This window comes from Aquarana catesbeiana, linkage group LG03 (assembly GCF_042186555.1).
Source record: "Aquarana catesbeiana isolate 2022-GZ linkage group LG03, ASM4218655v1, whole genome shotgun sequence".
NCBI classification, from domain to species: Eukaryota; Metazoa; Chordata; class Amphibia; order Anura; family Ranidae; genus Aquarana; species Aquarana catesbeiana.
In genome coordinates this window covers 566673512-566697281 of record NC_133326.1, presented here as the reverse complement: position 1 = coordinate 566697281, position 23770 = coordinate 566673512, and the positions used below count along the sequence as shown (strand labels likewise).

General features: G+C 42.0%; 1 protein-coding gene across 1 annotated transcript in view; it reads left to right on the top strand.

Annotated features, from left to right (window-relative positions):
• Positions 1–9080, top strand: part of SSBP1 (single stranded DNA binding protein 1) — a 29652-nt gene extending 20572 nt beyond the window's left edge. Inside the window, exon 7 of the mRNA XM_073621826.1 lies at positions 8921–9080. Coding sequence (XP_073477927.1) covers positions 8921–8961 — 41 coding nt within the window. The 3' untranslated portion in view covers positions 8962–9080. The remainder of the gene's footprint in view (positions 1–8920) is intronic.
• The last annotated feature ends 14690 nt before the right edge of the window (positions 9081–23770 follow it).

Sequence of the window (23770 nt, the reverse complement as noted above, 5' to 3'; positions counted from 1 at the left end):
CCGAGAAAATGTAATTCCACATATGCGCTGGATTTACATCATCAGGGCAAAGCAAGAGGACTGCTGACTTGGCAGAAGAGGAAAAATAATATGGTACCAGCAGAGATGCATTGAGCTTGGACCTCACATCGCTGGACGAGAGCACACCCAAATGGTAAGAGTGTCATAATATGCAAGTATGCTGTGCAGGCCCCTAAAGTATATAGCAGTCAGTGGATCTAAAGGAGCTTTTACAATCGCATTGTATAGTGTATGGCCTGCTTTCCACAGCTGTCACTGAAACAACTGTCGCATCAGAAGATTTTTCCTTCTTATTCTGGTGACAGCTGTCACTTTGTTCCAATGCCAATGGATCACCAGGACAAAAAGAGAAGGCGAATCTCCGAGTGGAGATGCAGACAGCATTGAAAACCCCACAGAGGATCTAACCCTTCCACACTCCATCCAAAATTATAATAAAAAAAACATTTTTTGGGCTTAAGATAGACTTACCTTTCTGCAAGGGACCTTGTCATTCTCCAAATATTAGTCACATTTAACAGAAGTGAATTAGTAACTTCTTTAAATATGTTAAAAATTACAGGTGACCCTGATTGTGATAACAGTGGAGATGATGTTCCTAAAACCTCCCAGTGCTTCCCCTTAGACCCAACACTTACTCCTTGTCCCTCTCCCCCTTAATCATCCTCCCTGCTATGTTCATTCTCATTACCCTTCCTCTCTTTCTCTATCCTCTGCCATCCTTCCTTTGCCCTTCTACGTTCTATATCACTGTTCTCAACTTATACAGTACAAACCTTATAGATGTAATCACATTGATCCCAACATTTATCAACCAAAGGTTCCTCCTTTCCTATAACTATCTATATTTGTTCCCACTAATTCTTACTATATACCTACCAGTATTCAGGCCATTTACTACACCCACCTTGAGTCACGATTTCTGCCATTGGGAGGCGGCCTCAATCCATTTTTGAGACAAGCTGGGGTTCTATGATTATGTTTCTATCATTGTTATATTATGCCAATATGATTTCCTGTTTACCCCTCTCCTTCTTTCTGTTTTATACCCCTTGTTTTTCTTTTTTGAAAACCAATAAAACTTAGTTTGGAGAGAATAAATTATAGGTTATATCACTGCTATTCAGATAAAATAATTTTTATAGGATCCTCATCACTACCCTCCAGATAGTGGTCATGTTTAACAGAAGTTAAATAAATTAAGCTATGTCCAACGCTACATAGTACTTCAAAGTTATTGTAAAGGCAACACATGTTTTATCTTAATGCATTCCCTGAATTAAGGTAAAAAGTGTCTCAGCAGTTGTATTGCCCCCTTATTTCCCTAAATACTTACCCGAGTCCTATTTCGAACCAGCACTATGCCCGTCTGCAGGGGCACTCTCCTCTCACTCTATCTCCTCATAGACATGGAGGTAGCAGTAGGAGCCATTGGCTCCTATTGCTGTCCATCAAATACTGCAAGGAGGGACAAGGCGGTCAGGGCTGAACCACACTGTGTCTGTGGATGCAAACAACCCCATTCAGGAGCAAGCCCTTAGGTGTGCCACCATAGGAAGCAGCTTCCTATGGGGCGCACAGAGAAGAGGATGAGCCTAGAGTGCCGGCGGGGGATCCCACTAAGAGGCGGTTCAGGGACGTTCAGTGCAAAACCATTGCACAGAGCAGATAAGTAGAACATGTTTATTATTTTCAGAAAAAGATATTGACTGCTTTATTAAGTCATATTTTACAGATGTGCCTTCATTACTCTTTAACCACTCAGCAAAGGTACTGCAGGCAAGCTGTCACTGTAGGCAAAGTGGCGTAACTATGTCGCTGCCTACTGGGTTTTGGACACGCAGCACAAGTCTGTCAGCAAATCCGGCCAATGATCCATGGTTGGGACCTGCTGATTGGCTGCGTACATTCACATCACAGAACGCTGTACTGTGGAAAATCTCTGTGTTTCTCATCCCTGCAAAGCAGGGATGAGAAACTTGGAGATCATTCAGTAAAAGCAGCACACTTTACACACATTACACAGTTACACACACGTTTAATCCCTTGATCTCCCTAGATGTGAACCACTTTCCAGCCAGTGTCATTAGTACAATTACAGTATGTAGTATTATCACTGTATTAATGTCACTGGTGATGTCAGTAGCAGTTAGTTCCCCCATGCCTCAGTGTCAGATTTCCCGCGGCACTATCCTAGTCCCATTATAAGTCGTTGAAAAAATTTTTGTAAATAAAAATTCCAGTATATATTACATAGTTTGTAGGCGCTATAACTTTCACCCAAACTAATCAATATACACTTATTGGGATTTTTTTAAATCAGAAACAATTAGAATACATTTTGGCCAAAATTTATGAAGAAATTTAATTTTTGTATTGGATATGGTTTATAGCCAAAAGTAAAAAAAAAAAAAGTTTTTTTTTTTTTTTTTTTTTTTTTCTCAATATTCTTGGCCTTTTTTTCATTTTATATCACAAAAAAAACCTAGTGGTGATCAAATACCACCAAAAGAAAGCTCTATTTGTGCGAAAAAAATTATATAAATTTTGTTTGGGTACAGCATTGCATGATCACATAATCAGCAGTTATTGTAGCGCAGTGCTGAATAGCAAAAAAAAAATGGCCTGGTCATGATGGGGGTAAAACCTTCCAGAGCTGAAGTGATTAAAACTGAACTCCATGCAGACAGTTAAATACACAGATAAAATACATATATGGCAGATGTCCTATCTGCTAAAGGATTTATTTTTCTCTCCATCCGGTCCTGAAATTTTCACAACGCTGCCATGAAGTCCTGTCTGACAGGGCAGGAGACCTGATTTTTCTCTATTGCAGTTCAGTAACCCTTAAAGGTGTCCCTCCCCCAGCTTGTGTCTCCATTGCTGCTGTCAAGTTGTTACTGCTTGTGGAGAGTTCAATACTGGTTCTAAAAAAGATCTGTAAAGTCACTTGGTTCTCCAAGTCCATACAAATGTTATCCTGTGTTGAGCCTGGACGAAGGGGGAGTACTATTGGCTGTTTTTATGGCTATTTAACCAGCAATGAATCTGGTTTTGGTTTGACACTCCTTTCTGTACTTCTGTGGTTGGGGCTACTGTTGGGTGCCCATCGAAGAAAGCCATGCTATGTTGGAGTTGCCTTGTCAGAGTTATCGAGCTAGTTTGAAGTTTTCCTTCATCTGACTACACATACAGATCTAAAATTGCCTAGCACCTCTTGAGTATGTTCTGGAGTCCAGCCTGTGATTTGACAGTGAAAGAAGAAGCAGCAGATTGATGAGCTCACCCCTAGGTCACTTTACACTCCTCCTATCGGCATACTGCTTGCATTGTAGCACAGCTGATTGGCTCCTTGTGCTGCTTCTCTTTCTGCCAGTCTAGGCTCTTCTGTACAGTGACTGTAGGACCAGGCCCTATTTGGGTAGTTACACTGCTTACATTTAAAAATACATTAGTGATAAATCGTTGAATACAGAGCTACATTCATTTCTACACCTTTCTTGAGTTTATCTTGTTGGATTTTACAGGTGCAAAACCATTCCAGCCATTTAAAAGATGTATATATACATACACACACACACTGGGCTGACTTCCCTGCTTACCAAAGTATGTCACATTTTGCAGGTTGAATTTCAAATCTAGCTGATACATTTTTATCTATAATTTGAGGCCACATGAAGGTACAGCAGATGCCTGGGGCTCTTTTCATATGTGGTTAAGTATTCTTAGTTTCCTTAAATGACAGCTGTGCTCTGGGCCTTCATGAATTTAAAACTGTACAGCATGGCATGCCTAGAAAATTAAAAAAAACCTTGCCAGAGGTAATGGACATTTTTAGGAGTAGAATTTTGAAAATGAAGATTTTAAATAAAATGTTAGTTTTTATCTTTTGCTATTTATTAGAAGACCTATGGCTCCAATACTTTCTAAGTTGCTGATCAGAGCTCATGCTTTGCATACTTGTTCTAGGCCAACGACTCAGAAACATAAGATAGCCAGGCAACTAGCCATTGTAGGAGGAAAGATCGGTAATGACTGACTTGACATGCTGTCTTCAAAAGGGTTTCCAGGAAAGCATTAAAAACAAACTTTAAAGTGGTTGTAAAGCTTTTGATTTTTGATTTTTTTTCTATAATAACAAACATGTTTTACTTACCTGCTTTGTGCAATAAAATTGCACAGAGCGGCCCCAAACTGCTGGGGTCCCCTGCCAGTGCTCTCCAATCCCCTCTTCTGTGTCTGCCCCCATAGCAAGCTGCTTTCTGTGGGGACAGATGTGCAGGCTCATTCCCAATCCAGGCTGTGTGTGTCAGTAGACACACAGCACAGCTTGGCTCACTGCCTGCTCCCTCCTCACAGGATTTGAATGACAGCAGCAGGAGCCAATGGCTCCTGCTACTGCCACTGTGTCATGTGAGTAGAGGAACAGACACCAGCAGCACCGCTGAAGATGGGCACAGCGTTGGATCAAGATGGTACTTTGGTAAGTATATAGGGGAGTGAAGGGGCAATACTACTACTGGGACTTTTTTTACCGTAATGCAGGGTGTGCAACAGTGCTTCTAGGAGAGAGCAGAGATTACCTCATCGGTCTGCTGCTTCTCCTTTTAATGTACAGTCTCAGACTGGGGGAAGGACAAGACCTGTAAGTGTTACTTAACCGCACTGAAGAAAAATCTAGTCTCTTACCTTTTCAGACAGGACTGCACTTTGTGATAGAGGTCAGCAGGCTCTTTTAACACAAGAAGTTGCCCAAGACTAGCAGACAGCTAATATTGTACCTATCCACTGGAAAAGTAGCACAGTAGAAGCTGGCAAATAAAGGCCAATGAGTTTACCATAGGTTGTAGTCCAATTAAAGTGGTCTTCCAGCCGAAATTATACTTTTTAAATAAAAATACCCCTATAATACACAAGCTTAATGTATTCTAGTAAAGTTAGTCTGTAAACTAAGGCCTGTTTTGTTAGTTTATAGCAGTAGTTTGTTATTTTTTAAACTTACAGCAGGCCGTGGCCATCTTAAGTGTGGGCATCTGAAGCCAGACTGTAATTCTTCCTGGATTTCATCCTTGCAGATCTTGCACATGCTCAGTGCAGTACAAACAGTGTAATAGGTTTCAGGTCAGGTTTCCATAGCAACGGCAGTGTCAGAGGAATTTGCCGCCCCTCCCCAGAAGGCGTTGCAAACAGGAAATGATGCAATGGGCCAGGGAGGAGGAAGTGAAAAATGAATACAGCAGATATACAGTAGGTGTTGAGAAAAAAAAAATGTATATCCAGTTCGTTTACAGTGTACAGTTTAATGAGGGATGCTGAAAAGTTGTAAAAGTGGGTGGAACTCCACTTTAATAAAATCACTCTTAAAGACAAGGATCATTGATCACTGAAAAACACACAACTTGCTGGACCCAAAGCAGCATGGCTTTACTGTGGGCAAATCATGTCAGACTAATAGAATATTTTACCTATATTACAAATGTTTTACAAAAGTAGCTGATACAGTCCACATAATGATCTCATTAAAAAGCTGTACATTTTAACACTTGGGCGGCTCAGTGAATATGCAGTTGGCTAAAGGATAGATAGCAGAGTGTGGTTGTAAATGGGGTGGTGTACCACAGGGCTCTGTACTAGGTCCTGTTTTATTTAATCTATATGTAACTGATATAACTAAAGATTTGCTGGTTAAGGTATGTCTTTTTGCTTATGACACCAAGGTGTGTAATAGGGTTGATACCCCTTTAGGTGTCTGTAACATGGGCCATAATTAGGTATTGGTGGAAGATTGGTTAATGCAGTGGAAACTGCAGTTCAACATTTCTAATTGTAAAATAATGTACCTAGGGTAAAAGAATCCCTTCTTAGAACACAATGTTGGGGATACGGTGCTGGCCAGAACTATAGAGGAAAAATATTTGGGGAAGATTATTTCAGATGCAAAATGAGCAAACATTTCTAGGATGTATCACTTGAGGGATTTCCAGCAGGAGGAAGGGGGTCCTAATTCCTCAATATAGATCTTTAGTTATAACAAAAAGGATCACCAGCAGGAGGAAGGAGGTCCTGATTCCTCTATTTAGATCTTTAGTTGGACTCCACTGAGAATATGGAGTCCAGTTCTGTAGACCTCACTTAAAAAAAGATATTGATGAGGTAGAATGAGTCCAGAGGCGGACAAAAAAAATTGTGAAAGATCTGAGGGATAAAACTTCAGAAACCTAATGTACTTCAGAAAGTAGGGACGTCAGAAACCTAATGTACAGCCTTAAAGTGGATGTAAACCCGAATTATTTATTTTTTTATTTTTATTTTTTTTATATCATACTGTAGAGTATAAGATTTCCTATCATTTGAGCCCAGTCTTGCCACATCCATCTCTGAGCAATCCTCTTATTGTTCAGTGAGAAAAATTTTCACAAACTGAGAAAAACTTTGTCAAATCCTCCCCCTTGCTGTGAGTGACAGCCTAAGACACAGGCAGTATTTTTTAATTCCCTCCCCCACTCCTTTCTTCAGCAGCTCTGCAAGGATTGGCTGTTCCACACCTCAGCATGATTTGGCATGCTGAAGTCATGTGGTTACTTTCCTGTCTTTTCACTGGATGTTAGAGATCATAGCAGAAGTTCAGCAGAAGTTCAGTGTTAGAAATAAACAGGAGAAAATGCATATTGACAAGGGGAGTGTAGAGGTGGGCGGGGAGTCTACTGACATCACGACTCCACCCACTGAGCTCCAGACAACAGACCCACCCACAGAATCTGCAGTTTTTCGGGTCTAATAACAGACTGAGGGGAGACATTTGATAGGTAAAGATACATGCAGGAGGCATGTATATCCTTATAGATAACCCCTATGGCAGTAGTTTAGAAAGGATGACATTGGGTTTACATCCACTTTAAGGAAAGAAGGAAAAGGGGAGACAATTGAAACCTTTGAATACAAGAATGGCTAATTAAGGTCCAGGAAGGAAGTATTTTTAATATGAAGCTAAGATCAAGAACATGGGAATATGACTTCAAACTAACAGAAAGAAAGTATTATATTTTACTGAAAAAGTGGGTAATGCTTCGAGTACACTTCCAGCACAGGTAGTGAGTTAGTCAACAGTCAGTAGATTGAATCATGCTTGCAATAAACATAGATCTATATTCAAATCAAAAAAAATTTTTTTTTATAAATATCATAGTGTGTGTGTGTGTAATTTGAAGTGCAGAGTTTCAGCTTTAATTCAAGGGGTTGAACATGAATATCAAGTACAAATTTTAGGAACTGCAACCATTTTTATACACAGTCTCCCCCCCCCCCCCCCCCCCATTTTCAGGGGCTCATATGTAATTGGGCAAATTAATATAATCATAAATAAAATGTTTATTTTTAATATTTTGAGAATCCTTTACCGGCAATGGCTGCCTTAAGTATGGAACCCATGGACATTACCAGAGACTGGGGTTCCTCCTTTATGATTCTTTGCCAGGCTCTAACTCTAGCTGTCTTCAGTTGTTGAGGTTTTTCTGCCTTTTTAGTTTTGCCTCCAGCAAGTGAAATGCATGCTTAATTGAGTTGAGATCAGGTAATTGACTCGGCCAATTCGGAATATTCCACACCTTTTCCTTCAAATGCTCCTTGGTTGCTTTTGCAGTGTGTTTTGGATCATTGTCCATCTGTACTGTGAAGCGCCGTCCAATCAACTTTGCTGCATTTGGCTGAATCTAGGCTGACAGTATCTCTCTAAACACTGCAGAATTCATCCAGCTGCTTCTGTCTTCTGTCACATCATCAATAAACACCAATGACCTGGTGCTGCTTGAAGCCATGCATGCCCATGCCATAATACTGCCTCCACCATGTTTTACAGATGAGGTTGTGTGCTTTGGATCACAAGCTGTTCCAAGTCTTCTCCACGCTTTTTTTCTTCCCATCATTCTGGTGCAGATTAATCTTAGTTTCATCCGTCCAAAGAATGCTTTTCCAGAACTGGTCTGGCTTTTTTGGCAAAGTCTAATCTGGCTTTTCTATTCTTAAGGCTTATGAATGGTTTGCACCTTGTGGTGAACCTTCTATATTTTGCTCTTGTGAAGTCTTCTCTTGATTGTAGACTTTGACAATGATACCCCCCCACCCCCTGGAGAGTGTCCTTCACTTGTCTGGATGTTGTGAATGTTTTTCTTTACCATAGAGAGGATCTACGATCATCCACCACTATTGTCTTCTGTGGAAGTCCAGGCCTTTTTATGTTGCTGAGCTTACCCTGCGTTCTTTTAGCGCTGTAGTGCCTGTAAAGTGCCTCAGTGTGAAAGTAGCCTTTGCATCAACTCGACCTTTTACCTGCTTAATTGATGAAGAAAAAACAAAGGAGTAGCCCACACCTAGCCATGAAACCACTTTTGATTCAATTGTCCGATTACTTTTACTTTTGGTTCCTTGTAAAGGGGGATGGCTATTCTTAAGAGCTGTAATTTCTAAACCCTTCCTCCGATTTAGATGTACATACCCTCAAATTAAACCTGGGAGTGTGCACTTTCAGCCCATATCTATTATATAACTATAGTCTGAATTGGGGGAAAAAAACGAAAAAATGTGCCTGTGTATATGTGTGTGTGTGTGTGCGTGTGTGTGTATGTGTGTATGTGTGTGTGTGTGTGTGTGTGTATATATATATATATATATATATATATATATATATATATATATATATATATATATATATATGTGTATGTATGTATATATATATATTATACTTACACACACTGAGAAAAAATGGGGCAGACTTGATGGATCATGTGTTTTTTTTTGTGACAAGGTGATTTGTAATGTATTTTTTATTCTGCTCCAAGTAGGGGAAAGGTTATCTTCTGAACTCATTTTCTGATTACCTATTACACTCTGCTTCCTTTTACAGATAACATCATATTTCTGAGTGATACGCGAGAGAAGCCATGATGTACCTTTGGCCCTCTGTCCTCCCCTGTATGTTGAGCTCTGGTCTTAGCCATGTGTATTTCAATTTAATGTTATCTTTGTACTTTCTTCAGGAGAATAAAATCTTATTTTCTAAGAAATTCTGTGTCTGTGTTAGGATTTGTACAGTGAGACGTGTCTACATTTATGTCGGGGAGATATATAAACAGACTCTTGCTCACTGGACAGTACCATAGCTGCACCTCCTGATGTCTTCTACTTGTCAGGGACTCTGGGGTCAGGGCAGGGTTTTCATATTTTTATTCAACGTTAACGTGTTATACGGTGCTTTGTAAAATACCGTGAATGGAGCTGGTGGCAGGGACATTAGTTACTTCAGAAGCATCTACCCGTTGGGAGGAAATGAGTGATACAGGACCCAAAAGACACAGCAGAGAAGATGGCAGCACCAGCATAACGTGATGAGGGACATCTTTGATCTGTCATTGCTGGAGGATGGTGAATACAGTTCTATTTTAGAGTACACCTGTCCCTATGTGGGTAAACATGGCCCTCCATGGGGCTATGCTGTATGCTGTTTAAAGTGTTGCCCCAGGACAATTATGGGTACTGTAATTCTTTTATGTTTTTAATTTTGAGGTTTTACATATTTAGTATCTAATTGCTCAATGCAAGCTCATCTATGTTTTACTAAAGCATGGAGTAATGTATTGTGTTTGGGCACACTAAATTTTTTTTAGGTATATCTCTTACTGAGAATGTTGATGTGATAAGCAATAGCACAATTTTGTGACATATAAAAAAAAAAAAAATAGCAATTGCTGCAATTTAACTCTAAAGGGTCTCTTTTTTGACAATGTACAATAGTGGTTCTTCAGCTGGAAACAAATTAAAGGTCAGCAGCTACAAATATTGCAGCTGCTTACTTTTAGTAATGAAACACTTACCTGTCCAGGGTTCCAATATGGTCCTCACCCGAGCCAGGTTTTCATTGGTCTTTGGGTCCAGGCGCAGGCATGTTTAGTTTGGGAGGCTGGCTGTGACTGCTTGCAGCTTCACAGCCAGCTTCCCACTGCACATGTGCGAGCCACGCTGCACTTTGTGAATGGTCCTGCAGCTTTCTGGGACCTATGGTGTGTCCCAAATGCCTGTGGGGGAAGGAGGAGAGCGCCAAACTTCTGCTCGGATTTATATTGTGCATCAACTTACATTGGTACAAGGCTGAATCGATTTATCCTTGTACCTACAGTCAGGTCCATAAATATTGGAACATCGACACAATTATGATCTTTTTGGCTGTATATGCCACCACAATGGATTTGAAATGAAACAAACAAGATGTGCTTTAACTGCAGATTTTCAGCTTTAATTTGAGGGTATTTACATCCAAATCAGGTGAACGGTGTAGGAATTACCACAGTTAGTATATGTGCCTCCCACTTTTTAAGGGACCAAAAGTAATGGGACAGATTAACAATCATCCATCAAACTTTCACTTTTTAACACTTGGTTGCAAATCCTTTGCAGTCAATTACAGCCTGAAGTCTGGAACTCATAGACATCACTAGACGCTGGGTTTCATCCCTGGTGATGCTCTGACAGGCCTCTACTGCAACTGTCTTCAGTTCCTGCTTGTTCTTGGGGCATTTTCCCTTCAGTTTTGTCTTCAGCAAGTGAAATGCATGCTCAATCGGATTCAGGTCAGGTGATTGACTTGGCCATTGCATAACATTCCACTTCTTTCCCTTAAACTCTTTGGTTGCTTTCGCAGTATGCTTCGGGTCATTGTCCATCTGCACTGTAGATAATATTGCCCGAAACACTTCAGAATTCATCCTGCTGCTTTTGTCAGCAGTCACATCATCAATAAATGCAAGAGAACCAGTTCCATTGGCAGCCATACATGCCCACGCCATGACACTACTACCACCATGCTTCACTGATAAGGTGGTATGCTATGGATCATGAGCAGTTCCTTTCCTTCTCCATACTCTTCTCTTCCCATCACTCTGGTACAAGTTGATCTTGGTCTCATCAGTCCATAGGATGTTGTTCCAGAACTGTGAGGGCTTTTTTAGATGTTGTTTGGCAAACTCTAATCTGGCCTTCCTGTTTTTGAGGCTCACTAATGGTTTACATTTTGTGGTGAACCCTCTGTATTCACTCTGGTGAAGTCTTCTCTTGATTGTTGACTTTGACACACATACACCTACCTCCTGGAGAGTGTTCTTGATCTGGCTAACTGCTGTGAAGGGTGTTTTCTTTACCAGGGAAAGAATTCTTCGGTCATCCACCACAGTTGTTTTCTGTGGTCTTCCAGGTCTTTTGGTGTTGCTGAGCTCACCAGTGCGTTCTTTCTTTTTAAGGATGTTCCAAACAGTTGATTTGGCCACACCTAATGTTTTTGCTATCTCTCTGATGGGTTTGTTTTTTCAGCCTATTGATGGCTTGCTTCAATGATGGTGACAGCTCTTTGGATCTCATATTGAGAGTTGACTGCAACAGATTCCAAATGCAAATAGCACACTTGAAATTAATTTTGGACCTTGTATCTACTCCTTGTAAATGGGATGATGAGGGAATAACACACACCTGTCCATGGAACAGCTGAGCAGCCAATTGTCCCATTACTTTTGGTCCCTTAAAAAGTGGGAGGCACATAAACAAACTGTTGTAATTCCTACACCTTTCACCTGATTTGGATGTAAATCCTCAAACCCTCAAATTAAAGCTGAAAGTCTGCAGTTAAAGCACATCTTGTTCGTTTCATTTCAAATCCATTGTGGTGGTGTATAGAGCCAAAAAGATCAGAATTGTGACGATGTCCCAATATTTATGGACCTGTCTGTATGTACAGTGGATCCGAAAAGTATTCACAGTGCTTCACTTTTTCCACAGTTTGTGTTTTTATACCTGTATTTCAAAAAGGATTAAATTCATTGTTTTCCTCAAAATTCTACAAACAATACACTATAATGATAACGGGAAAAGTTTTTTTGAAATCTTTGCAAATTTCCTTTTGTTAAAAAAAAAAAAAAAAAAAAATCTTTGCAAATTTATTAACCACTTGCTTACTGGGCAAAACCCCCTTCCTGCCCAGACCAATTTTCAGCTTTCAGAGCTGTCACTCTTTGAATGACAATTGCGCGGTCATGCTACAGTTTACCCAAATGAAATTTTTATCGTTTTTTTCACACAGATAGAGCTTTCTTTTGGTGGTATTTAATTGCTGCTGGGTTTTTTATTTTTTGCTAAATAAAAGAAAAAGGGACCAAAATTTTGAAAAAAAAAACTGTTTCATAGTTTGTTATAAAATTTTAAAAAATGGTAATTTTTCTCCTGCACTGATGGGCACTGATGGGCGGCACTGATGGGCACTGTTAGGTGGCACTGATGGGCAGTGATGGGCACTGATGAGGCGGCACTGATAGGTGGCACTGATAAGTGGCACTGGGCACTGATAGGTGGCACTGAAGGGCACTGATAGGTGGCACTGATGGGCAGTGGTAGGTGACACTGATAGGCAGTACTGATCTGTAGCACTGATTATTAGAAAATAATGGGCATTGATTGGCAGCACTGGTGGGCATTGATGGGTGGCACTGTGGGTACTGGTAGGTGGCACTGTGGGTACTGGTAGATGGCACAGTGGGCACTGACAGGTGACATTGATGGGCACAGCTGTGGGTTTCTGAGTGAGGGACTGCTGTCCCTCTGACAAAAGCCGGTGATCGGCTATTTTTCCTCTCACGCTGAAATAAAATACCGATTACCGAGCTTCCGTTTAGATCACGTGATCAGCCGTCATTGGCTGACAGCTGATCATGTGGTAAGGGGCCGGGATCGATCCCTTACTCGGATCTGTGATCAGCCGAGTCTCAGAGACTCGGTGATCACAGAGCGCGCCACGCGCGACCTGCAGGGTCGTGCAGACTGCGCTTGCTCGGGAGGACATCTAGGGATGCCCTCCCGGCAATCAAGGCCCGCGCTGCAGCCATCTTTCGGCTATAGCACGGGCACCAAGTAGTTAAAGCATAACTCCACTTCCCACGTTGCCACCATTTTAACTACTAGTGATCACTTTTTATTCTGTAAAGGCTTTTTATCCAATAAAATCGCTAATTTTTTTGACCTACGCCATGTGGAGCCTTTTCTCTCTTTTTTTTCTCCATGACTTCATCCGCAATTGGTTTCTTTTGACCTTTTTTGGTCCCGGAATTGGAGAGTGTGCGAGTGAGCTGATAACCTCCACCTGCGACAACCCTGCCTATCGGTGATCGTGACCCAAGGGACAACACCTGGGTGGATTCCACAGGAGGTCACCTCCACAAGCTCTGACAGACGTACTGCTATATGGCAGATATGTCCTACAAGATCCGGTAAGAGTACCTAACCCTAGATGTCTATGACGTGTTCCCTGTGGTTGCCTTATATTCCAGTCTTCAGTCAACATCATTTGTTCAAGCACCTCCTCAGTTTGAGAAGACTTCTTTCATTTATATTTATGGACTCTGGTTTCAGAGCATAGCACATTGCATTACAGACATTTGTGTATATTCCACAGGTTTTTGTATTGTGTTGATTCACAATTATTTATAGTTTTTTTTTTTAAAGTCACAGATTTATTTTTGTTCCATACACGATTTCAGTTTTGGTTTGGGACTCTAAAAACATTCCCCTCTGGGTGATCTGTGTACATTACAAGGATTATAACAACCTTTGTTGCAGAATCCTACCTTTTTGTTCTTGTTAAAGAAATCCATACATGTTTGTCTGTGTCTCTTGGCTGAGTGAGTCTAATGGGAGTGGTTTCATATATATCAGCCAGCTGAGCAGCTGCAGGGCACTTATGAGGAAAGCTGCTGGGCCTGCATCCCTTTTAGACAAGTTCCTATTGGAAATATCTCACTAAAAATTATATTTTTGTTGCAGGGGATGCCTGCAATCTGACTTCTGGGAAAACCAGTGAGCCAATCACCCAAAGCAGGAAATTATGTTTCTGGGGAGTGGTCAGTACACATTCTTTGTACAGAACAACTCCATGTAGCCATATTGCATTGCATTTATAGAAAATTACAGCGGCTGCAGATTGGAAAGGTAATTTTTAATATTCAATTACAATATGACTTGTATCGCAATTGTATATGCTATATTATTTTTTCTTTATTTGTTTTTTTTCTCCACGAAAGTGGAGTTACCCTTTAAAGATAAAAAAATCACATATACATAAGTATTCACAGCCTTTGCAATGACACTCAGAATTAAGCTGAGGTACATTCTTTTTCCACTGATCATCCTTGAGATGTTTCTACAACTTGATTGGAGTCCAGCTGTGGTAAATTCAGTTGATTGGACATGATTTGGAAAGGCACGCACCAGTCTATATAAGGTCCCACAGTTAATAGTGCATGTCAGAGCACAAACCAAACCATGAAGTTCCAAGGAATTGTCTGTAGACCTTTGAGACAGGATTGTATTGGGACACAGATCTGGGGAAGGGTACAGAAAAATTTCTACAGCATTGAAGGTCCCAATGAGCACAGTGGTCTCCATCATCTGTTAATGGAAGAAGTTTGGAACCACTAGGACTCTTCCTAGATTGGGCCACATGGCCAAACTGCGCGATCAGGGACCTTAGTCAGGGAGGTGACCAAGAACCCAATGGTCACTCTGACAGAGCTCCAGCGTTTCTCTGTGAAGAGAGGAGAACCTTCCAAAAGAATGATCATCTCTGCAGCACTCCACCAATCAGGCCTTTATGGTGGAGTGGCCAGACGGTCCCCCTAAAGTTTGCCAAAAGGCACCTGAAGGACACTCAGACCATGAGAAACAAAATTCTCTGGTCTGATAAAACAAAGATGAACTCTTTGGCCTGAATGGCAAGTGTCATGTCTGGAGGAGAGAAAAGAGGATGATGGCGCAAGAACCAACTAAGTAGTAACTATAAAAAAGTAGATCAATTACGATAAATATAAAAGGAGATAAAAGTCAGTTCAGGTAAAAACGGTTCCAGTTCAAACTCCAGTTACACTGGCGGCTGCAACCCTGAGAGTAGAAGCACAACTCTGGAAGACAAAATAGGACAAGGGCAAGGTGCGCCAGACTCAGTGCAGTATTTAAGTATTCATTTAATAAGAAAAAACAAGCCAAATGGCTACTCACAACAGGAAAGTGATATCAGGCATATAAGTAAAGGGTCTGGGGATCGGGGTCACTCTGCGGTCTGAGATGCTGTCCATGTGGTGAAGAGCTGGCTTGGTCACAATAATTGTGGATGTCATGTCTGGAGGAAACCAGGCACTGCTCATCACCTGGCCAATGCCATCCCTACAGTGAAGCATGGTGGTGGCAGCATCATGCTGTGGGGATGTTTTTCAGTGGCAGGAACTGGGAGACTAGTCAGGATCAAGGGAAAATCAATGCAGCAGTGTACAAAGACATCCTTAATCAAAACCTTCTCCAGAGTGCTCTGGACCTCAAACTGGGGCGAATGTTCATCTTCCAACAGGACAACAACCTTAAGCACACAGACTCAGACTTGAACCTGATTGAACATCTCTGGAGAGACCTGAAAATGGCTGTGCACCAACGCTCCCCATCCAACCTGATGGAGCTTGAGTGGTCCTGCACAGAAGAATAGGAGAAACTACCCAAAAATAGGTGTGCCAAGCTTGTAACATACTCAAAAAGACTTGAGGCTTAATTGGTGCCAAAGCTTCTTCAACAAAGTATTGAGCAAAGGCTGTGATAATTATGTACATGGGATTTTTTTTCGTTTTTTTATTCATAATAAATTTGCAAAGATTCCAAATAAACCAATTTCAGGTTGTCATTATGGGGTATTATTTGTAGAATTTTGAGAAAAATAATTAATTTAATCGATTTTGGAATAAGGCTGTAACATAAAAAAATGTGGAAAAAGTGAAGTGCTGTGAATACTTTCCAGATGCACTGTAAGTAGATGCACAAATACTTATGACAATAAATCTGCGGGTTGAAGTATAGAATGCTTGCTTATCTCTTACATGGCTTATTGCACATAATGGAGCAGAGGTACAAACCGTGAATCCCTGCTGATGTACCCTGGAGTTCCTGAAGTGCCAATAAACAATTTGTTGCTGTGATATCCCATATGGTTCCAAGCAATGGCGGCCGCTCATTAGGGGCTCATGGGCACCGCCCCCCCAATCCATGCGGCCGGCCCCTAACCTACATGCAGGGCGCCAGACGCATGGATTCCAATGGGGTTTTTTTTTTTTTGAAGCATGTGATTAGAGCCAAAGGCTCTAATTGGCTTCAAAAAGAATGGGCTTGAGGTGCAGAGTACTGTGCCCTGAGCCCATCCTGTTGTGTGACATTAGCAAATTAATATTTGCTAATCTCTTCCTGTTTCTCCTCCCGGCCAATCAGGAAGCGGGTCCTGAGACCCCATTGGCTGGGAGTCCGAACACCTGATTGGCCGGGAGGAGAAGCGACATCCGGCACACAGAGGAGACTGAGGGGGGAAGCCGCAGACGTGACCTGCATGGGGTAAGTGAAGGGCTGAAGGGGGGACCTGGCAGGACAGAGGGCGAGCGAGCCAGGGACTGGGTGGGGGGTGTGGGTATGGTGAGCGGTGGCGGGCTCGAGCATGGGGGTAGGGTTAGTGTGGGGTGGCGTGCTGGAGCAACGGGGGGAAGGCTGTGGTCAGGTGTGTCTGCCACCCCCCACCCACCCCCCGACTGATGGAGCACCAGCTGCCACTGGTTCCAAGGCTGTGGATGGATGATTACCGATAACATGCTGTTATAAGACCACCTATACTATGGGTTCTTATCGCTTGGTAAGAGGCTGTAATTAGCAGTGGTGTTGAATTCACAACCCTGCTTATTATCATTCACAAGTGGAAACATATGACAGGGTTTGCAATTGTGGTGGAACCCTCCTTCACATAACTACTTGTTTAATTTGGACATTTGCATATAGGTGGTGGATCCTCATCTTGGATCTAGGTTTATTGATGTATTAATTTGTAATTTTTGTGTCACTTTGGAATAGTGGTGTCACCCTCAGAATTTTTATTTTTTTCAATTGTAATTGGATTTATGATGTTGGTACACACATCACATTTATTTTTAAAATGTTATGATCCTTTGTATTAGGTTACGTATAACTAAGACACATTTAGATTAGTAATACAGTGAAGTGGTTGTTGTCATCCTAGAACAAGAAGTGTTATTCATGGGGTCACCAGGTTTGAAAATAAAGGGAAAAGAGCCTGCAAAAGAAAATATATGGTAAACTGCAATAAATTACAGTTTTGTTTGTGAAAATACGGCAAAATTTTGTTAACTAAAATGTTTGTCAATCCAAAGCCTTTTTCTTTTAAATAGAGTTGGGGGAGGTTTACAACCCCTGCTCGGTTTTTACTGCTATCCGCAGGGCTCCGTTCCTCTCACCACTTCCTGTCCAGGATACAACATTTCTCTAGAAAGGAAGTGAGGGCAACTCTCCAACAGCAAAAAGGACAGAAATAAGTGTTTTTATGGAGAAGAACTAAGACCCCTGTCAAATTTTTTTTTCCATCTGTGTTCCCATTGCAGATTTTCCCTTACTTCCTGTCTGGTGAACCATGTTCAGCAGGACTGGAAGTGAAGGCAGCTTTCTACTAGAGCCTCAGAAGTAATAAAAAAACCTGACCCAGATTCTAATCTTCCCCAGCAGAGCTAGGAAAAAAAAAAAAGAGCTCTACACCGGCACCTGACAAACCCCTATGGACATAAACATACACAGAAAACATTTGTATTTTCTTACAGAATAATAGGGCTCTGTGACCTTTCTTGACCAAGATATTGCAGAGTGATGTTCATTAAATTCCGCACGCATCAGTAACATTTGTTATTTGTGTTGAGAGTTCCTCTATGCTGTGGATATCCAGTCTGTCTATTAAACATTCTTGTGTCGAGGTTCTGCAGAAATTCATATAAGGGTGTTTAATAAACCATAATTGTCTGGGTGCGGAGAGACAGGATGTTTGTGCAGCATGTTTGCTGAAAATGAATTACGGTCACAGTGGTTAAAATGTCAGTGGCTCGGATTTATGGTACAGCACTCGGGTTGCAGTACAGACCCGAATAATGGACTTTCTGACCTTTTTTAAAATTTTAAGCTGAAAATGATTCTGGTCATATTTTGCCTTCATTGGTTCATCAACATGCTAATGCAATTTTTAAATAAAACCTTTCTGTTTTCGTTATATACCTTATTTTAGACCCCGTGATGTCATCACTGGATCTGTATGCTTCTCTATGCAATGCAGGCAGAATATCACTGGTGGGAGGGACAGATAGCTTCCTGAACTAGCAGACCACCCTAGATAATGCCCACATGTTATGCTGAGCCTCCTTGGGGTTGTAAAGTCAGAAGGTTTTTTTATTTTAATGCATTCTATACATTAAGATGAAAAGCCTTTTGTGTGCAGCAGCCCCCCTAATACTTACCTGAGCCACATCTCTATCCAGCTATGTTCACGAGTGTCTCGGGCGTCCAAGACTCTCCCTCCTGATTGGCTGAGGCACAGTAGCAGCACCATTTGCTCCTGCTGCTGTTAAATAAAGTCAGTAAGCCAATCAGGAGAGAGAGAGGGGGTAATAAAAAACCTGACCCTTTATATAGTTAGTGTCAGGCTATTTTGCCGTGACCCTGGGGCCGGGTCACGGCTCCGTGTCTGAATGGACACGGAGCTGTGACTTAGCTTGGGTGCCCCCATAGCAAGCTGCTTCCTGTGGGGGCACTCAACAGGAGGGAGGGGCCAGGAGCACAGAAAAGGGACCTGAGAAGAGGAGGATCCGGGCTGCCCTGTGAAAAACCATTGCACAGAGCAGGTAAGTATAACATGTTTGGTATTTTACAGAAAAAAAAAACAATCACTTTAAAATACCTGAAATCCAATGGATAAAAGGGATGGGTCAGGGAATGTTAGGCTGGGTTAGATGATGCTGGACATCCTCTGGCCAAGAAATGAAATGGGCTCTATCCGGCTTGCTGCAGCTTGGGAGAAGCTCACAGTGTGCACTGAATCAGCGTAACCATTTTCAGTATAGAAGAAAAGCCTGTACAACTATGCTAGATTGAAGGGAAGGGTGGAGTTCAGGTTTAAAAAACATGAAAAGTGAGGGCAAAATATGGCAGGAAGTGGAGTTGCATTTTGATCTTTGCAGGCCTGGACTAGATAAACTGGAAAAGGTCCCCTGGCATTCCGTATATCTTGGCCACAGTCATCGCTAGACCTGAGTCCTGGGCCAGGGACACTGCTGACAGAAGCAAAAGCTCAACTGCAGGGAGTCCACATGCAATAGTGTTGACTAACAAATACTTATGTTTATCTTGTGTGTGAGTATGATTTTTCTTTTTCTTGTAAAAACAGAAATGTTCTTTTGTCTGGCAGTTCATTTGCTCCACCCTGCAATTCTATAAAGCACCATTTTCTGCTTCTACTCTAAAGCCCCGTACACAGTGTACGAAAATTGGATGACAAATCCTCTGGTATTTTTGCATGCTAGTCACAAATCGAAAATGGAGAGGTTACTAAAGTGACGAACATTCTTGTACCACGGAATAAAAAATCGGAAGTGATGTCACGTGTTGTAGTGTATTTCTATAGTATTTTCGAACGACAACTGTACTAATTAATCTAAAATCGTACGTTCTGGTATTGTACGAGAAAAATGTTTGTCCGATCTAATATTGGATGAACTGACATGATCGATTCTCGAAAGCTCTGTACTTATGATCCGATTATCGTACTATCGCTTCGAAAGCAGTATTTTTCATCTGATTTTCGGATCGTGTGTACGGCTATAAGGCTGGAGCAGTGGGCATAACATCGTGACAATGTGCACTGACCATGCATGTGAAGATCCATGCAGTTGTCTGCCTGTCGATGATTTGAACAGGCTGTTTGTGCCTGCATGGACAACCTGTGCATCCTGAACCTGAAAACACGGCCCCTGTACATAGGTGTACTGATCAGTAATCTGTGTGAATGAGGCCTACATATCCCATTATACCCTGCACTTGTGTTGTGCAATGCACGTGCATGCTGCCGTCAGTCAGCTATGCTGTGGATGGCGCTATCAGCTAAGCAGCTTGCTGATAGGTATTGGAGGTTGTTTCATTTCTGCATTGGCACATACTATCACAGTGTACTTCAAGAATATTTTGAGGAGGGTCACTACACTAGCCCTACAGGGAGTCCCTGTAGGGCTAGCATAGCCACCAGTATAAATAGGTGTTGTAGGGACACACTTTATGTAGGATAATTTATATAGAATAACACTCATGCAACTCACATATATACAGTATTTGTGCAGAGAGAAGGTAATTCCAGACATATATATTTTTTCTAAAAATATAGGTTTAGTTACACATTAGTCAAATATCTAATTGAGGTTTAGATAAGTAAAAAAAAAAACTACAACATTAAACAACTATTTCTTCCTCTTACTTTATCAAACTATGATTCTCTAAATCACTCTCCATTTATGAAAGTCACAGCCGGTTTGGCATGGATGATGATTAATGAGAAATATATGCTGTTCTGGATGACTCACTATCCATAAATAAAACATGCAGGCACTGTGGATTAGGTAATCACTGATTACTTTGATCACTTATTGCCATAATTTAAAGCAGATCTTTCACTAAATTTGCAATTTGGCGTGAATACATTTGTGACCTATCAAAATATACACATCAACAATATCATTTTTCAAAAATGTTCACCTTTTTATCGTTAAAAAGCCCTAAACTTCAATCTAATGGTATTACCTAGTCAGAGATAATGTCATCAGTTTGCTGAGGTCTAACCTAAACACTTTCAGTTTGTATGCAGTTGGGCAGACCCTTGCACTGCATAGTTGAAGGTATGGCCAGCTTAACTTCGCAGCAAGTCACAAGTTGAGAGGCTGCAGCCCTGAGCTGACATCTCAGTCCAGGAAGTAGATGGTGACACCTAAATGATGCCTGAACAAAGATAGTGACATCCTCTGGGGAGAAAAGGGAGATGAAGGCATTGCCAGGGAGAGTACTGTGATCCTTGTGTGAGGTAATAATAGGATTTTTTATAACAGCTTACCTGTAAATCCTTTTCTTTTGATGTACATCACGGGACACAGAGCCTCAGTAATTGCTGATGGGTTATATAGGGTATCACTAGGTTATTGGACACTGGCACAGCCTAAACAGGAAGTTCAACCCCCTATATAATCCCTCCCCCTACAGGGATACCTCAGTTTTGTAGCAAAGCAATATAAGTGTATTAGAAGAGGGGCGGGACCTCTGTGTCCCGTGATGTACATCAAAAGAAAAGGATTTTACAGGTAAGCTGTTATAAAAAAATCCTATTTTCTTTCTCGTACATCACGGGACACAGAGCCTCAGTAATTACTGATGGGAAGTCCCAGAGCAATGCTATCTGAGGGGAGGGGACCACACAACGTAGGGTGTAATCAGACCTGAGGACCTCGTACTGCTGCCTGCAGCACACTACGCCCAAAGGCGATATCCTCATGCCTTCCTACATCCACCTGATAAAATTTGGTGAATGTATGGACTGAAGACCAGGTTGCGGCCTTGCAGATTTGAGCCATAGAGGCCTGGTGATGCACCGCCCAAGAAGCACTAATAGCCCTTGTGGAGTGTGCCTTGATCTGAAAAGGAGGAATTTTCTGTTTCAAACCGTAAGCTGGAATAATCATTTGTCGAATCCATTTAGAAATGGTAGATTTTGACGCTGCCTGTCCTCTGTTGGGACCTTCTGGCAGTATGAACAAAACATCCGTTTTGCGAATTTGAGCAGTTGCTTCCAGATAAGCCTTGACTGCTCTTAATACATCCAAAGAATGTAGTGACCTTTCTTCCGTAGAACGGGGATCTGGAAAAAAGGAAGGCAGAACAATATCTTGGTTTAGATGAAAATCTGAAACCACTTTCGGTAGAAAGCTAGGATGAGGGCGCAACACCATTTTATCCTTGTGTATGATGAAATAAGGCTCTTTACAGGAAAGAGCTGCTAATTCTGATACTCTTCGAGCAGAGAAATGGCTACCAGAAAAATTAACTTTCTTGTCAACAAGACCAAGGGAATTTGACGTATTGGTTCAAAAGGCTGTTTCTGTAAAACTGACAGAACCAAATTCAAGTCCCAGGGGTTTAGGGGGCGCCTTAACCGGAGGATTAAGACGCGTCACCCCCTGCATAAAGTTTCGGACCAAAGAATGTGAAGCAAGTGGCCGTTGGAATAATACTGATAAGGCCGAGACCTGGCCCTTGATGGTACTCAAGGCCAGCTTCATTTCTAATCCCATTTGTAGAAAATCAAGAATTCTACCTATTACATATTTTCTGGGATGCCAACCCCTGGATTCACACCAGGATACATAAGCTTTCCAGACTTCACTCTGGAAGCTGGCTTCCTTGCATTGATTAAGGTAGAAATCACAGGACCCGAAAGCCCACGACTCTTCAGAATGTGGGTTTCAATAGCCAAACCGTCAAATTTAGCGTTTGTAAGGCAGGATGGAACACTGGACCTTGAGATAACAGGTCTGGACGTAACGGTAGGGTCCACGGGAAACCTACTGTCATCCTTACTATTTCTGCATACCAAGCTCTCCTGGGCCAAGCTGGGGCCACCAGAAGTACTGACTTCTTTTCCTGCCTGATCCTGCGAAGGAGTCGTGGCAGTAGCAGAATAGGAGCGAATGCATAAATCAGTGAGAACCGATGCCACGGAATCACCAACGCATCTGTCCCGCATGCAAGAGGATCCTTTGTTCTTGCCACAAACATGTCGATCTTTTTGTTGAATCTGGATGCAAAGAGATCTACATCTGGAAACCCCCATCTTTGGCATATGGCCCAAAAGACGTCGGGGTGAAGAGACCATTCCCCTGGGAATAACCGCTGGCGACTCAAATAGTCCGCCTGCTGGTTCTCTATCCCTGGAATGAAAACTGCCGATATGCATGGCACATGCTTTTCTGCCCAGACTAAAATCTGGTTCACTTCTCTCTGAGCTGCCCGTCTCCTGGTGCCTCCTTGATGATTGATATAAGCCACTGCTGTGGCATTGTCGGACTGGATCCTGACGGGGCAACCCTGTAGCCTGAGAGTCCAGGCCTTTAGGGCTAGATATGCCGCACGGATCTCCAGAATGTTGATGGGCAAGGTCCTCTCGGTTTTGGACCATTCCCCTTGGACCGCAGACTGTTCCAGAACTGCTCCCCAACCCAAAAGACTGGCATCCGTTGTTACCACCGTCCAGGTAACTGGTAGAAAGGATTTCCCTTTCTGCAGGCTTTCGGGTATTAACCACCAACTGAGGCTCTGACGCACTGCACGAGACAGGTGCATCGGAAAATATAATGCCTGAACCTTCTTGTTCCAGGCCGACAGGATACTGTGTTGCAGTAGTCTTGAATTAAACTGAGCATAGGGAACTGCTTCGAACGAAGCTACCATCTTTCCCAGCAGCCTCATACAAAGGCGGACAGAAGGACCCTTTTTGGTCCTGACTACCAGAATCAGCTCTCTTAAGGCAGTGATCTTTGCCTGAGGTAAAAATACCTTCTCTTGACTTGTATCTATGACCAGACCCAAATACTCTAGTCTTTTACTGGTTTTAAGAAAGACTTTTCTAGGTTGAGAATCCAACCTAGGTGTTCCAGGTAGTTGACTGTGGTCATCAAGGTCCCGCTCAAACAGGCTACTGACCGGTCTATCAAGAGCAGGTCGTCTAGGTATGCTATGACAGTTACACCTTGAGCCCTTAATCTGGCCAGAGGAGGAG